This window comes from Drepanopeziza brunnea, assembly GCF_022702325.1.
Source record: "Drepanopeziza brunnea f. sp. 'multigermtubi' strain 214-2 chromosome Unknown ctg12, whole genome shotgun sequence".
Taxonomy (NCBI): Eukaryota; Fungi; Ascomycota; class Leotiomycetes; order Helotiales; family Drepanopezizaceae; genus Drepanopeziza; species Drepanopeziza brunnea.
Window position 1 is genome coordinate 2,194,393 of NW_027094075.1, and position 14,157 is coordinate 2,208,549.

The 14,157-nt window shown below is 48.7% G+C and overlaps 6 protein-coding genes across 6 annotated transcripts; 4 read left to right on the forward strand and 2 right to left on the reverse strand.

The window, feature by feature from the left end:
* Positions 1–230: 230 nt before the first annotated feature.
* On the forward strand, positions 231–1,267 carry L3040_007321 (uncharacterized protein; the record flags this gene model as incomplete). The annotated part of the gene is made up of 2 exons (XM_066156234.1): positions 231–414; positions 468–1,267. The coding sequence occupies 2 exons, from the start codon at positions 231–233 to the stop codon at positions 1,265–1,267; spliced, it is 984 nt and encodes a 327-aa protein (XP_066011035.1).
* Positions 1,268–1,966: 699 nt separating this feature from the next.
* On the reverse strand, positions 1,967–2,680 carry L3040_007322 (uncharacterized protein; the record flags this gene model as incomplete). Its single annotated transcript, XM_007288823.1, has 1 exon — positions 1,967–2,680. The coding sequence occupies one exon, from the start codon at positions 2,678–2,680 to the stop codon at positions 1,967–1,969; it is 714 nt and encodes a 237-aa protein (XP_007288885.1).
* A 1,126-nt stretch (positions 2,681–3,806) lies between these two features.
* L3040_007323 (uncharacterized protein) lies at positions 3,807–4,773 on the reverse strand (the record flags this gene model as incomplete). Its single annotated transcript, XM_007288824.1, has 5 exons — positions 3,807–4,201; positions 4,246–4,304; positions 4,349–4,496; positions 4,544–4,714; positions 4,761–4,773. The coding sequence occupies 5 exons, from the start codon at positions 4,771–4,773 to the stop codon at positions 3,807–3,809; spliced, it is 786 nt and encodes a 261-aa protein (XP_007288886.1).
* A 272-nt stretch (positions 4,774–5,045) lies between these two features.
* L3040_007324 (uncharacterized protein) lies at positions 5,046–5,446 on the forward strand (the record flags this gene model as incomplete). The annotated part of the gene is made up of 2 exons (XM_066156235.1): positions 5,046–5,307; positions 5,367–5,446. The coding sequence occupies 2 exons, from the start codon at positions 5,046–5,048 to the stop codon at positions 5,444–5,446; spliced, it is 342 nt and encodes a 113-aa protein (XP_066011036.1).
* Positions 5,447–6,217: 771 nt separating this feature from the next.
* L3040_007325 (uncharacterized protein) lies at positions 6,218–7,360 on the forward strand (the record flags this gene model as incomplete). The annotated part of the gene is made up of 1 exon (XM_007288826.1): positions 6,218–7,360. The coding sequence occupies one exon, from the start codon at positions 6,218–6,220 to the stop codon at positions 7,358–7,360; it is 1,143 nt and encodes a 380-aa protein (XP_007288888.1).
* A 1,378-nt stretch (positions 7,361–8,738) lies between these two features.
* Positions 8,739–11,712, forward strand: L3040_007326 (uncharacterized protein; the record flags this gene model as incomplete). Its single annotated transcript, XM_066156236.1, has 7 exons — positions 8,739–8,877; positions 8,937–9,053; positions 9,106–9,222; positions 9,274–9,432; positions 9,482–9,683; positions 9,735–10,174; positions 10,232–11,712. 7 exons carry the CDS (start codon positions 8,739–8,741, stop codon positions 11,710–11,712), a joined length of 2,655 nt encoding a protein of 884 aa, XP_066011037.1.
* Positions 11,713–14,157: the final 2,445 nt, after the last annotated feature.

Consider the following 14,157-nt stretch of genomic DNA (forward strand, 5'->3'; position numbering starts at 1 on the left):
CATACATACATCGAGGGCTATATTCAAGCTACGCTGGCTCTGCCCCGGCCCTCGGCATCACCTTCCTTTTCCTCCGTCATTCCACTCGGCCAGAGCCGGAGCTTCGCTTATCTGACCACACGTGACCAAATTATCTACCTACTACAGTCGTATATATTTTCTAGCCGCCGCCAGTCTCTTCTTTCATATTGTGCGCATCTCTCCACAAACGTGCTTATATCATCACTACTATGCTGAATATCTGTCTCATTGGCAGCGGCGGGGTGGGGACGATCTCCTCGCTCGTGCTAGAGAAGTCCAAGCAAGCGAAAGTCACGGCCGTCCTGCGCTCGAACTACCAAGTCGTCGTCGAGAAGGGCTTTGAGATCGACTCTGCGGATCACGGCAAGATTTCTGGCTGGCGACCGACGACGAGTAAGGAAGCCACCTCTCCACACCATAGTGCAAAAGCTGATGATGTTATCAAGTTGCCTCCAGCGTCGAAGATGCGGCCGTCAAGGGCGCCCCGTACGACTACGTAGTCGTGGCCCTGAAAGCCCTGCCCGACGTGTACTCCGTCCCCGAGATCATCTCCCCCGTCGTCACGCCCGGCACGACCGCCATCGTGCTCATCCAGAACGGCATCGACATCGAGCTCCCGCTCATCGAGGCCTTCCCGCGCTGCACCGTCATGTCGGGCGTCAGCTACATCGAGACGCGCATCCGCTCCAACGACGTCTACCACGAGAGCCCCGAGAAGATCTGGCTCGGCGCGCACTTCCACGCCGGCCTCCCGCGCGACGTCCAGGAGGCGCAGGCGCGGCGTTTCGTCGAGGTCTATGCCGCCGGGGGCCCCCGGCTGTGCGTCTACGCCGAGGACATCCAGTACTACCGCTGGCGCAAACTGTTCTGGAACGGCGCTTTCAACACCCTGTGCACGCTGACTGGCTGCGACGTCGGCCGCTTGCAGGACGCTGGGGGCATGGACACGCTTCTGAGGCCGCTACTGCAGGAGATTCACGAGGTTACGAAGGCGAAGGGGTTTGTATTTGAGGAGGATATGATTGCGAAGACCATTAGGGAGACGCCTCCGACGAGCAATTTCAGGCCGAGTATGCAGGTGGACTTGGAAAAGGGGAATCCGCTGGAGATTTATCCGATTCTTGGGGGTATGGTGAGGCATGCGGAGATGTTGGGCGTGGAGGCGCCGATTCTACGGACGGCATTCAATGTTTTGAAGGTGGTGCAGTGGAGGGTGATTGAGGATAGGAAGAACGGGAAGGTTTGAATGAGAACGTAGGAAGTGGAGTGAGAAGAAGTAATGGACAACGGAGAATGATACGTTGACTATGTGTATGGGTGCCTCGAAGGTGGCTAGATCTCAGGGAACGGTAGACTGACTTCTGATATAGAACTAGCGAAAAAGTTCACGTCAGTAGTAGAGAGAATACTAGGAATGAAGGTAGCATTTCGACACGATCTAAAGAAACTCTACACGTGTGGGGAAAAACATCATGGACAGGCACCCTGCTAAGAGCAGATATCTGAAAGAATTCAGAACATGCGCATTGACAGGTCGAAAGGGCAGCAGCCCGGGGTATCATTGAAAGAGCCATCGCCAGTATATATACAATATGGTACATACATAGTTTTCATACAGCCTTTCCTGGGACACCAGACGCGATGTCTCCAGTCCACCGGATTCCTCCTTACATTTTTTACATATGCCGAAGACTCCGCCATCCAAGCCGGCGATGATCTTGATATGGCCCCATCTTCCATATCGATCCTATCATCCGGCCAGCCGGTTTGCATATGTGTCGGGCAGAGAGCATGTACTGACTGTATGGGCTCATCCGGATACAAAGCAGCTCGGGGGTCCCGATTCCAAATCATTCAAGCTCTCATCCAGCCTGTCGGATCTGGGTCTCCCAAACGAGCCTTGGAATAATCCAATGATTCTGCTTTCATACCTTCTCCCTCCTCTTCAGCCCTGCACCAACCTCCTCAGCTCCATCTCCACAGCGCCCACAGTCCCCTCAACACTCCTCTTCTCCGCACCCGTCATCTTCCTCAAGACGAACGCACTCACATCCTCCCGGTCCCTACTCAGCGGTCGTCCAATCCCCACTCCGATCCTCGTATACGCCTCCCCCTTCAAGCACTCATTGATGCTCTTCAGCCCGTTATGACCCTTCGGACTCGCAGTGCCCGCCTTGACTTTAACCTGTCCCAGCGCCAGCTCGAGCTCGTCGTGTACGATGACCAGCTTGGTCTCCTGATTCCTCGATTCCGCCACGAAGGATTTCCACGCACGCGAAACGCCCACGCCCGAGACGTTCATCAGCGAGCTCGACTGCCACAGGGTGAATTCTCCGCCGGCAGAGATGAGCCCGTTGCCGTGTTTGGCGCTCCTTTGAAAGCCGGGATAGCCGAGCGAGCTCGCGAGGGTGTCCAGGACGGTGTGGGCGGCGGAGTGGAGGGTGTTGATGTAGGGTCCTCGGTTGCCTATTGAGCAGACGAGAAGGCGGATTGGTTGCGCCATTGAAGACTGGAGAGCGAGGCGAATGGTGAGGCAGTCTGAATCATGATCTGAGTTTGTATCTGAGGGGGTGAGAGTCGCTTGGAAGTCGAGCTTCAGTTGTTGTTGCTGCCGGCGCTGTTTGCGTGTGGTCGTTGGAGGAGTTGGTGGGATCGACATTTTTTGGTGGTCCCTGCGGATCTGCACTTGGCGGCGAGGCTGATGATCTGGGCGTTTTTGATTTTCGATTTTTGATTTTTGATTTTTGATTTTTGATTTTTGATTTTTGATTTTTGATTTTTGATTTTTGATTTTTGATTTTTGATTTTTGATTTTTCGCAAACAATGGTCGACTTTTTACTTTTTTACTGTACTACAGTAAGAAGATTTTCCGGGTGAAAGAGATGATATGATTTAAGCTATACAATATAGACAAAGAGAAGTTACATTATAGCGATATAGCAGAAAGCGGTACTGACTCGATTTGTCAGACGGCGTTGCCCGTTGCCCTGAAGAGTCATTCGGGGGGCCTTACGCCCTTCTCGAAAGGAAAAGGAAGAAAAAAAAAAGAATAAAAAAAAAAGAAAAACCCCCCCCTTCCGCCCTCCCACCCCCTCAAAAAGGCAAAGCTCACCAGGAAACCCATTGCGACCGGGATCACCTGGGGCTCCAGTTAACAAACCTAATTGAATACTTAGCTTTTCCCGGGAACTCAACTGAAAGTTCAAGCTTGGTGCCCTCGGCCCACTTCGAGGTTTCAGTTTACAACCTACTTCTACCCGTACCTGAATAGGTTTTCGTACCTGCTCCTCTCCACTTTCGTAGATATACTACGTAACAGGCTTATACGTAGTAGTTGTATACCGGTAGTTGTATCAATCGGCTAGTGTCAAGATGGTGCTCACAGTCCGTCGAGTGTGAGCTTGAGCCATGGAGCCTTGGAGCCCATCATGACTTTTCGCCGATTGATACCTGCCTCAAGGGAAAAACCACTTGTCTAAAGTAAGTAAATTGTTTGCCGGCCGGTAAGCGAAAGGTAAGCGAAATCTACTACTACCGGTACTGTAGATGATGGGAGGCGGATCCAGGAACGAAATACACGACCAAATCCCCCCAGATACCTCTAGTTCGTTCAGTGGACCCCAAGAAAAGTTTTATACTTACCCCCGCCAGGAAGTAAAAATCACAGACATTTCATATTTGACCAAAGTACAAGTATCTCATACATTGGTGGAAGCCTCGTCTTCATTAACAACTCTAGAACCCCGTACTCCGTGCTATGCGTTACACCTCTTACTCCTCTCTTCTAAACCGTCCCACTGATGCTCAACTCCCGAATCTCCTGTAGCACCTCCTCAACCCTCGAATCCAGTTGTCCTTGCGCATACTGCTCTCTCGTATCGGCATCCAAATACTGCTGCACCTGCGCCATCCGCGAGTATGCCTCGGCACAGAACCGCAGTTGGATCTTGACCAGCGCTTCGAAGGAGGGGTCGAGATACGGTACCCGGAGGTCGATGACCTGAGGGAGTTCGGTGGATAGTTGCTCGTTTAGTTGTTCGTATGCTGCCTTCGCCATCTCGGCTTCCTTCTCTGCACGTGGGAGCTTGGTTACGTCCTTATCAGGCTTCTCGACGAGTTTCTTGACCTTTGCTCGCATAGCATCGTAATCTATGAGTTTGTGGTTGCGCTTCTTGATGCCTGCTTCCCGTCAGTCGGGTATGCAAAGAAGAGGGTGTACGTACATTCGTTGATGTCTGGAAAATATGCGCAGAATCTTGATATAGGGTCCAAGACAGTCGTACTACTAACGTCAGATACACCCAGCAACCCCAAGTCCCGACATACCGATATGGTCCATCGAGCGCCTTGATAGTCTCTGCATCCAAATCCTCAACAGCCTGCTTGTAACTTCTGCTCACTCCATCCTTCGCCCCCGCATCGCCGTAGAAAGCATCGATGGTCTCCGCAATGCGCATCTGTGAGGCCGTCATAGCTGCATACATCAGTCACTGCCCTAATCTGCTGGCGCGATGACCGTACCTCGTAGGGAGTCTAGATATCCCTTCGCCTCCTTCTGCAGCCGCATCGACGCCGATTCCATAGTCCGGTACCGTCTCTCCTCAACTTCATAGTCTCGATCATTGGTTTTCTCGACATGGCCTGTCTTCATCATAACCTGGGTTGTGGCCCGGTTGACATTCTTTTTGAAGCCTGCGGGTGTCAGTGGGTGGATTGATGCGCGGAGTTGAAGACGGACCTGCCCAAGACATGGCGGAGGTAGGTGATCAGTATCGATGTAAATAGAAAGAGGGAGAGTTGCGTAAAGTTCGTGATGTAGTAGTCGTAGTCGTAGTCGTGGTCGCCGTCGAGATGTTATTGTTGTTGCGAGGCAATGAGTAGGTCCTGGGCGGGATGGAATTGGAGAGTGACGAAGACTTGGCAAACCCCGCGCTAAGACACAACGCCTGGAAATTCAAATTTATAAGTTTCGAGGGTCAACTCTTGCAACACATCACCAGAACGACGCCACAACACCGCCGCAATGCCTTCAAGAGGAAATCCAAACGTCCCCAACAAACAGCGCAAGACTGCCGGACGTGCCAAAGTCAAAAAGCGCAGCGCAACAAATGGCATCTCCAAGAACCCCAGGGGAACAGCCAGGAGCAGTGTTCTGCACCCAACGAGCGGACCTCTAGCACCTCTGTCAGGCAAGAAGGCGAGGAAGGTTGAGAAGGCAAAGAACAATGCAAGGAGAAGAGCCTTGGAGCAGGCCATGAAGGACGAGGGAGAGGTTGAAATGACTGGTAAGTGGATTTTGAAGATGAAGATACAAAAATCGAGAAGTTGCCAACAGACTCTACAGATGCGCCCAAGACTACAAAAGCCAAGACAAAGTCGGCCAAGGAAGCTGGAGATAAGATGGAGGTTGATGCTATTGCGTGAGCTTGGGAGGCTTCCCAGCGGCCGGCATACGGTCTATCGACTATCATTTTGGAGCCTGGGTTGTAGTCTGGCCCTTCAGATCCACATTTCGTGTGTATTGGCTTTGGAGTTATGGAGAACTGGAACTGGGAAACGTCATTTTAAAAGCCGTGAGATCACGACCGACGAATGGGCGTCTGTAAATGATACCCAGCATCTTGAGCTGTGTGGATGCGAAAATGTGTGGGTGAAAGAGAACACTACGTATGGAGCTGTTTTTGAAGAAGTTCACATCGTTCTTTTTTCATGCACTCTCTAAATATGTGCAGAGTCATAAGAGATGCAGCTTATGCACTGCAGCAATTGATATCGGAGAGTTCTGTGGAGATCATTAGTTGGAATATCCTGGTCGTGATGTTCAAAGACCATGAATCACAGGTGTTTATCCTTTTCTTAAACCCTTCGCCGGCTAAAGGAAACATTATCAGACGTTACGCAAGATAATCTATGTCTCGCGATGACCAGGGTACACGGTATCTTTTTTTCTCTTTCTTCAATTAATATTTTTTTTGTTTACAGACCATCATCACATACCGGTACTCATTAATATATTTTATCGTTCCAGAGCAGCCAGGGAAATGCGGGCTCTGATAATATTCTTTGGCCGTGACACGTGATCGGCAATAGCAAGTGATACTGCTTCATACCTACGGCAGATCACGATTGCCTCGAGATTCCCTATATCGACCTTCTCCTCTTCCCCCCTTCAAATAAAACTTCGACATCGTCACAATGTCAACACACGAGATCCTCATCCTCGGCGGCCACCACGCTGGCCTCAATTCCGCTCATTACCTCCTCCGCCATGTCGTCCCTAAACTCTCAAAGCTCAACTCAACAACTTACCGCGTCACAATTGTGACTCCAAACAATGAGTTCTTCTGGAACATCGCCGCTCCCCGGCTTATCGTCTCCGAAACTCTCATCCCCGAAGAGAAAGTATTCTTGCCTATCTCTCCGGCATTCGCCTCATACGGTACTCAGTTCTCGCTCGTGCATGGAAAAGCAACTGACGTTGATGCCGCCTCGAAGACGGTCTCCATCAGCAACGGCGAGCAGATCAAGTACGACACTCTGGTCATTGCGACGGGATCCCACTATGCCAGTCCAGTCTGGGCGTTGAATAACTCCGACGAAGCTCTCAAGTCCGAGATTCGCGCCCTTGTAAACGCTCTTGCGTCCGCAAAATCCGTCCTCATTGCAGGAGGCGGTGCAGTCGGTGTCGAGACCGCGGGTGAGATTGGTGCGCAGTTCACCGGCATCGATATCACTATCTTCTCCGGCAGCTCGCGTCTTCTCCCAAAGCTTCTCCCAGCAAACAGCGCATCCGCTGCCAAGCAACTCGCAAATTACGGCGTCAAGACGGTCAATAATGATGTCAAAGTCTCGTCCACTGAGAAGAATCCAGACGGCACGACCACAGTTACGCTCTCTGACGGTGCAACTAAGACTGTGGACGTGTTTATCGATGCCACAGGCGCAAAGCCCAACTCCTCGTTCCTCCCACCAGCATGGCTTACCGCTTCAAAGCACGTTAATGCAGACAAGACGTGCCGAACGCCCTTCCCGGGTGTTTACGCCATCGGGGACGTCGCCTCGTTCAGCAACGGCAGCGTGATAGACGTTCAGAACTCGGTTCAGCCCTTGGGCACGAGTATTGGTATTGATCTCGCGGGCAAGGAGGGAGTCTTCAAGCAGAAGGAATTCAAGGGGCTGGGAGCCACGCAATTCGTGCCTTGCGGTCCTAGTGGAGGTGTTGGGCAGGTATTTGGATGGAGAGTACCGAGCCTGGCGGTTTGGGCTGGAAAATGTAGGACGTACCTCGTATGGATGGCACAGGGTGGTGTTGATGGGGATGCTGCGAAAAAGGCTTGAGTGGCAGGAGACGATCGATCAAACCGTCATGAGGCCAGAATGCACACATACGGTATCGCACCCGGTTCCCTCCACGCCGCTCTAAAGTTTCTAAATCTCGGCAAAACAAATTGACTTGGACAGAATACGATTACCAATACGTAAAGCGAATCCGCAACATTTAGGTTGAGAAGCATCCGTAATCTATCCGGTTGCGCACGCGCATCAGTCACTGAATGTTAGCTGAAAGGTGTGGCTTGACTGCTTGCCAAGGCGCAAGCTGCAATAAGCGCCACCTCCTTTAATATTCCTAACTCTACTATCACCTCCTTCGCTAATTCACCGTATACGAGACGATCGTGAGCAAACAAATATACTAGGCACCTATCCTCTTCTACTTGTATTACAGATAGAGTACATTATAATACTACTATAAAACAGTAAATCGGACATATCGATCGCATCCACTTCTATCAATGCCGCTTTGAAGTTTCTAGTTGTATATTCGGTAAAGGAAATTGACTTCGACCTACGAAAATACGATATGAACGCAACGAAGCCACTCTCATCAACTTATAGGACGCCACGATTCTTAACCTATATGAGGTGCCTCTTACGAACCTTTAGCTCTCTCTTGCGGCAAAGAGTTTAGAGAGCCAAAGTTGAATCATCGATATGTGACGTCTCTTCGAGGAGATCTACTTTTACCGGCGGTTCCGAACCTCCTTTCTCCTTGTTTTCGAATATTACGCCGACTACGATCTATACTTAACGGGCATACCGATCGAAAAGACCAAGAGAACAGGAAAGACTTAGTTCGATTAGTTGAAAACAAGGTATTGCGCTTTCGAAAAAGCGTTTTGCAAATACACCGGCTTTATATAAAGGCTACGAACGCAAGCCTGTTTAGCCTCAAGATAAAATAAAAATAAAATCATACTTATATGGATTGAGGTTGCTCGTAAGGCCATACGTATTAGACAGTTTACGAAAGAAAACTCGGTGCACAAATTATGAATTGCTTTTACAAAGTTTATAAATCATTTACTTTTTAAACAAAAGGTTTTCTTTAACGAATTTTTTACTCTCGGTGAGATGATACTTTATTGTAATTCCTTTATGTACGTAGTAGCACGTCGCCGTACTTTATAAAAAGGTTTAGGGTCCAAGCATTGCGTTTTGGATACCCACCCGACGTTAATAAATAAGTAACAACAACAAAATCTCATCATCTCATGGCGCTCTTTATAAAGTTTAAATATTATATCCCGCTCCTACCATCTTGGCGAATAGTATGGCAAGACATAATCTCTTTGGCTTTATGCGACGTTCTCGCCTTTCCATCCGGATATGGAACTCCCTTCTTTGACAGTTCGTATCATCATCACCCTCGTTCACGATGAAGTACGCCATCCCCACCACTCTTCTCCTAACGGCAGCAGCAGCGACGCCGACTACCACGCCTCCCTCGGCCTCTGAGCCGCCCTGTGCTGTTGTCAGCCGCTTGGCTGCGGCTCAGATAGCTGCTTCTCCTAATGGTACGTGATGTGGTATATAAGAGGCTGGCTGGCTGAGAGACTGACGATGCGATACACAGATACTCCGACCGTTGCGGCTGAATTGGCGCACGACTGCTTGAACTCTGTGCCCTTGAATAAGACCGCTGCCATTATGTTGGTTGATGCCATGGTACCGTACATGGATTGGCAGAGCGGTATGCATGGTATAGAGATCACTAAAATTTCCAATTACTGAAATTGTCTAAGATTTGGCCTGGAAAAAGAACCCCCCCGCCGATTACTTCTACCCTCCTCACGACGCACTTGGATATCTCGCTTCGGTGAAGTCGAATTTGGAGAACAATAAATACGCAAACGAATACAGTACGGGATAGAGGTTCGTGATCGCGGACGGATATACTGACCCCGCGACAGAATTCCAAGAGGACTTATACCAGGTATTTGCAAGGTCACACGATGGCCATTTTTTGTTGTATCCGGATGCGTACACCAAGGCATTCAAATTCGGCCGCCAGAGATCCCTCGTTTCGATCAGTGAAGACGGAACTTCTCTTCCCGTGATCAAGCTTTACGGTGAGCGGATTTCAAGGGCTGTATTGAGAGCTTGCTGATTGATGTCAAGAGGATGTTATTTCGTCTCCATCAACGGCTTCCGTCGTCTCCAAGATCAACGGAGTAGAGGCTTCCAAATATGTTGCCGATACCATCTTCGCTTCTTCCCTCCATCATGATCCGGATGCAGCTTACAACTCTATGTTCTTCGAAAAAGCCTTCTTTGCAGTTGATTCGGGAACTGGTTACTTTGCGGATGGTGGGCGCACGCGGTAAGGGAATTCATCCCATCAGGAAATTTCACATTTCTCATAGGCTTCCAGATTCACCTATCCAGGGCCCAATACGACATTCGAATTCGCAAACGGGACCAATCTGGTCACAGAGAACGTCGCCACCGTCTTGGGATCATTCGTCGGAGTCACGGACGGAGCATCGTTTTACAATAAGTTCTGCACTGGTTCCGAGGTGACCGATGAGCCCGTCGATGGCGGAGAGGAGGAGGAGGTGTCAACTGAAGTTGTCACTGTTTTCGGCTACCCGGAGCCTGTTCTCATCACGAACGACACCAGTGTCTCCGGCTACTACCTTGATGGGGAGGGCTTCGAAGATGTAGCAGTGCTCGGCGTCCTCTCTTTCGAATCCAACTCCCCCCTCGAATTCCAGGGCGTCATCCAGAACTTCTTTGCTGCTGCTAAGGCTGCCGGCAAGACTAAACTCGTTATCGACCTCAGTGCCAACGGTGGTGGATTGATTTTCCACGGTAATTCTCTTCTGTCCAGACGACAATTTTGAAGCACCTCTAATCTATGAGTGGTAGCATATGATCTTTTCCGACAGCTCTTCCCAACCATAGACCAGGGCGGCAACAGCCGCTTGAGAAAGAGCGACACGCTTACGGCCATCTCCGAGATTTACTCCGCAGAATCCGCAGACTTTGATCTCGCCAACTCCTCGGAAGACGAAATCAATCAAGCGAGGATATTTTTCAACTACCGATACGACTACAACATCAGCAACCAACCATTCGAGTCCTTCCAGGCAAAGTTTGGGCCCAGAGTCATTGACGGCGTCAACTACACCGAGCTCATGCGCTGGAACTGGAACGATCCTTTGACCAGCAACGCGACTTTCGGCTTCGGGACCGACGTCACTGGCTATGGAAGCAGAACTAATTTCACACAACCATTCGAGACTGAAAATATCATCATGCTAACAGAAGGCTTTTGCGGATCTACGTGCTATCTTTTTGAGGAATTTATGAGGAGCTCAGCTGGCGTTAAATCTGTCGTCATGGGAGGCCGCCCTCAGCCGGGCCCGATGCAAACCGTAGGCGGCGTCAAAGGCTCCCAAAGCTTTCTTTGGGAAGATGTTCTTAATTATTCTCAAGATGCCCTCAACAATGCCAGCGAAGCCCAAGCAGCTATTCTACGCAAGATCACCAGCTTGCCAATGAACCGCTCTTCCGTAGCTGGCCTCAATATTCGTGACACCATTGCTCCTAGCAACATCGATGACGGACTCCCCGCTCAATTCGTCAGAACGGAAGCTGATTGCAGGCTCTTCTTTACCCAAGATATGATCACTGATGTTACGGCGATTTGGAAGGCTGCTGCTGGTGCGGCTTTCAATGGTGGGAAGTGCATCGCTGGTGGGATTGCTCAAAGAGATATCGTCGGCCCTACTAGAAAGGAGGCGATGGAGCCAGCAGTTGATCAAAGGGACATTGTCGCCCCTACTAGAGAAGAAGCGCATCAGCAACTTAGCCAAAGAGATATCGTCGGCCCTACTAGAAAGGAAGCGATGGAGCCAACAGTCCATCAAAGAGACATTGTCGCCCCTACTAGAGAAGAAGCGCACCAGCAACTTGGCCAAAGAGATATCGTCGGCCCTACTAGAAAGGAAGCGATGGAGCCAACAGTCCATCAAAGGGACATTGTCGCCCCTACTAGAGAAGAAGCGCACCAGCAACTTAGCCAAAGAGATATCGTCGGCCCTACTAGAAAGGAAGCGATGGAGCCAACAGTCCATCAAAGGGACATTGTCGCCCCTACTAGAGAAGAAGCGCACCAGCAACTTAGCCAAAGAGACATTGTCGGCCCTACCAGAAAGGAGGCGATAGAGCCAGCAATCAATCAAAGAGATATCGTCGGCCCTACCAGAAAGGAGGCGATGAAGCCAGCAACCCACCAAAGATATGTTGCCGGCTCTCGCAGGGATGGAGTGAGCAGGTCATTGAGAACTGCTTCAAGGAGAACTCAAAAGTGGCTTGCAAAATTCAACCTCCAAATCATTGAGTAATTTGGTCATCGGTTGTCGGAGACTTCCTGTGGTTAATAATTTAATTTGTAATTAAATCCTCTGAAAGACGCCGAGAATTTGAATACAGTACCGCACGAGTCGTCAACTACGTTTTTCTTTGGCGATGCCCATTAACATTGAGTGTTGTATTCAAGCCGTGCATTACTTCTTTGTCGCATAGTCTGCTCGTGGCTTTTCTCCTCGTCTTGGCTTTTACTACTCAAGAAAATGATACTGCGAGCTTGTCCGATCTTCGAGGACCCATGTCACGAGACATTTTGGGTCTCACGGCAGAATCTCAAAATAAGAGCAATCAAGTTAGCTGCCCGGAAGGGAAAAAAGCATTTCATTCCGAAAGGGACTGCGACGAAACGAGTCGTCTCTACGATAGAGAGGTAAGTGGCTGGCTGGAACTGAACTGTGGTGGTGACAGTATAGCCTCGGCTTCGACCTCGACCTCGCCAAGGGACTTTTGGTCTCGGAGCTGGGGATCTCTGCCATCTTGTATTGTCAAGTGTGATCACCCAAGGTACTTACTGAGTAGCTCTCCTGCTCCGGTTTCAATATCGCTATGACATGATTGATGTTGGAGAAAGATCATCCAGTCAAGTGCTCGTGGGGTAAAGAATGGTTTATATACGTAGTAGATGGCCTTAGCTTTAGGCAGGGATCGAGAAGGGAGGGATACAGGGTTGTGTTTCCTTTTCTCATGATACAGTACTAATTAGGTAACTAGTTGCTAATGCATAAAACTACTTTTGACACCAAAACTAAGGGTCAACACTTCGGGGGAAAAAATAAATCAATATTGGCCGGTGTTTATCAATTATATGTTCAAAGGAGTAGTCAGTTGAAACCGTAAATCTTAAATCCGAGTGTTTAATAGACCTAGATACAAAAGATAAAGCTGAAGTCGCTCCTTTTTTTAGACTTCTTCTAAACTCAAACGAAATCCAGCTTTCTATATTTCTGCCTTGATTGACTCTATCAGATAATGAATATAAAATCAAATCGTCTTGTAGTTATAAGCTATTTCATGCTATTGAAAAGTTATGATTTTTATTTACCATTCAAAGCTTATGGTAGTAGAAAGTATAATCTATCAAAGGTAAAGAGTTCTGCTGCCCTGTCTTGGACAGGCGCGCAGATCGTGAATTTTCAAATCCTGAAAAAAAAAAGAGCTGCTGGGTCACAGATGTTCAAGATCTTTCGATCAAATTAGAAAAAACCAGCCACGTAAGCTTAATAGATATCCGATCTTGTAAAACAAGCATGGCAATCTCTTCAATATGTTTGACCAAGCTTCAACGCATTATCATATATGGCTGTCAAGTCAAGCAAGACCCATGTCGAGTGCTTTATAGCAAACGATTCAATATACATACATAGTAAATATATCGATTGGTTAATATAAGAGGGTCGCCGCAGTAGGCTATCAGAATTACACGCCTATTCAGCGGAGGTACCAAAGTCGAGCCGAGAAGGAGACCATTTCTTATGCATCTATTTGAGCAAGCATATAAGATATAATGATTATTATACACAGAATGATATGCCTGTCGCTGTTTCCAATCCTAGAACTATATGTCAAGATATTAAGCGAGTCCCGATAGCAATTAAAGACGCCCAGATATATGTAACTCTTTTTTTGGGAATGGTATACCACAGCATTTTTGAAGTTATTTTGAGCTTGTAAATAAACTTGGTTTGTATCTTACCTATGCATGCATAAATACCTACGTATAGCATATTTACATATATACATACATACATACATACATACATACATACATACATACATACATAAATGCAATATTATGCGTGTTGACTTACTTACTTGCCTACTTGTATATCGGCTTCAGATTTCCAAGTGCTTGCACTTACTCGATGCTTGCTTGCTTGCTTACTTTCATTTCATTTAATTTTGGATTATGTGCCATGCATGTATGCAATTCGTTCCCTTCCATTCACACCAACATATCCGCCTTTCCCTCCCCTTTTGCTCTCTTCTCCCTCTCCTCTCCTTTTCCCTCCCCACCTCGAAACCATTTATGCATTGCATCGGCCACACAACCTATGCAGCCACAATCGGCAGCCGCCCATATACAAACATGCGGCCCTCAAGCATCAAGCTCCATATCCGATCCATTGACCAGTCATCCAGTACCAATACCAGTTCCATGAACCCCCTTTATCATTCAACCACGATCATCCGAAACGCCCCGGCACCCCAACCAGGACGAGACTGCCGAAAACGCCTGCCTATGCGCCGATAAATACTGTCCATCTTTCCACAAGAATACCCGGAGAAAGGGACAAGTGATGTCCTTTCCTCCAGACATAACTGGCCTTGTACATAGCTCGCGCAAGGCGCGATGGTCCTAATCCTACACCTCACTCCATCCCTTGCCATTCCTCTTGTTGCGTTCGTCGTCCATCGATCGC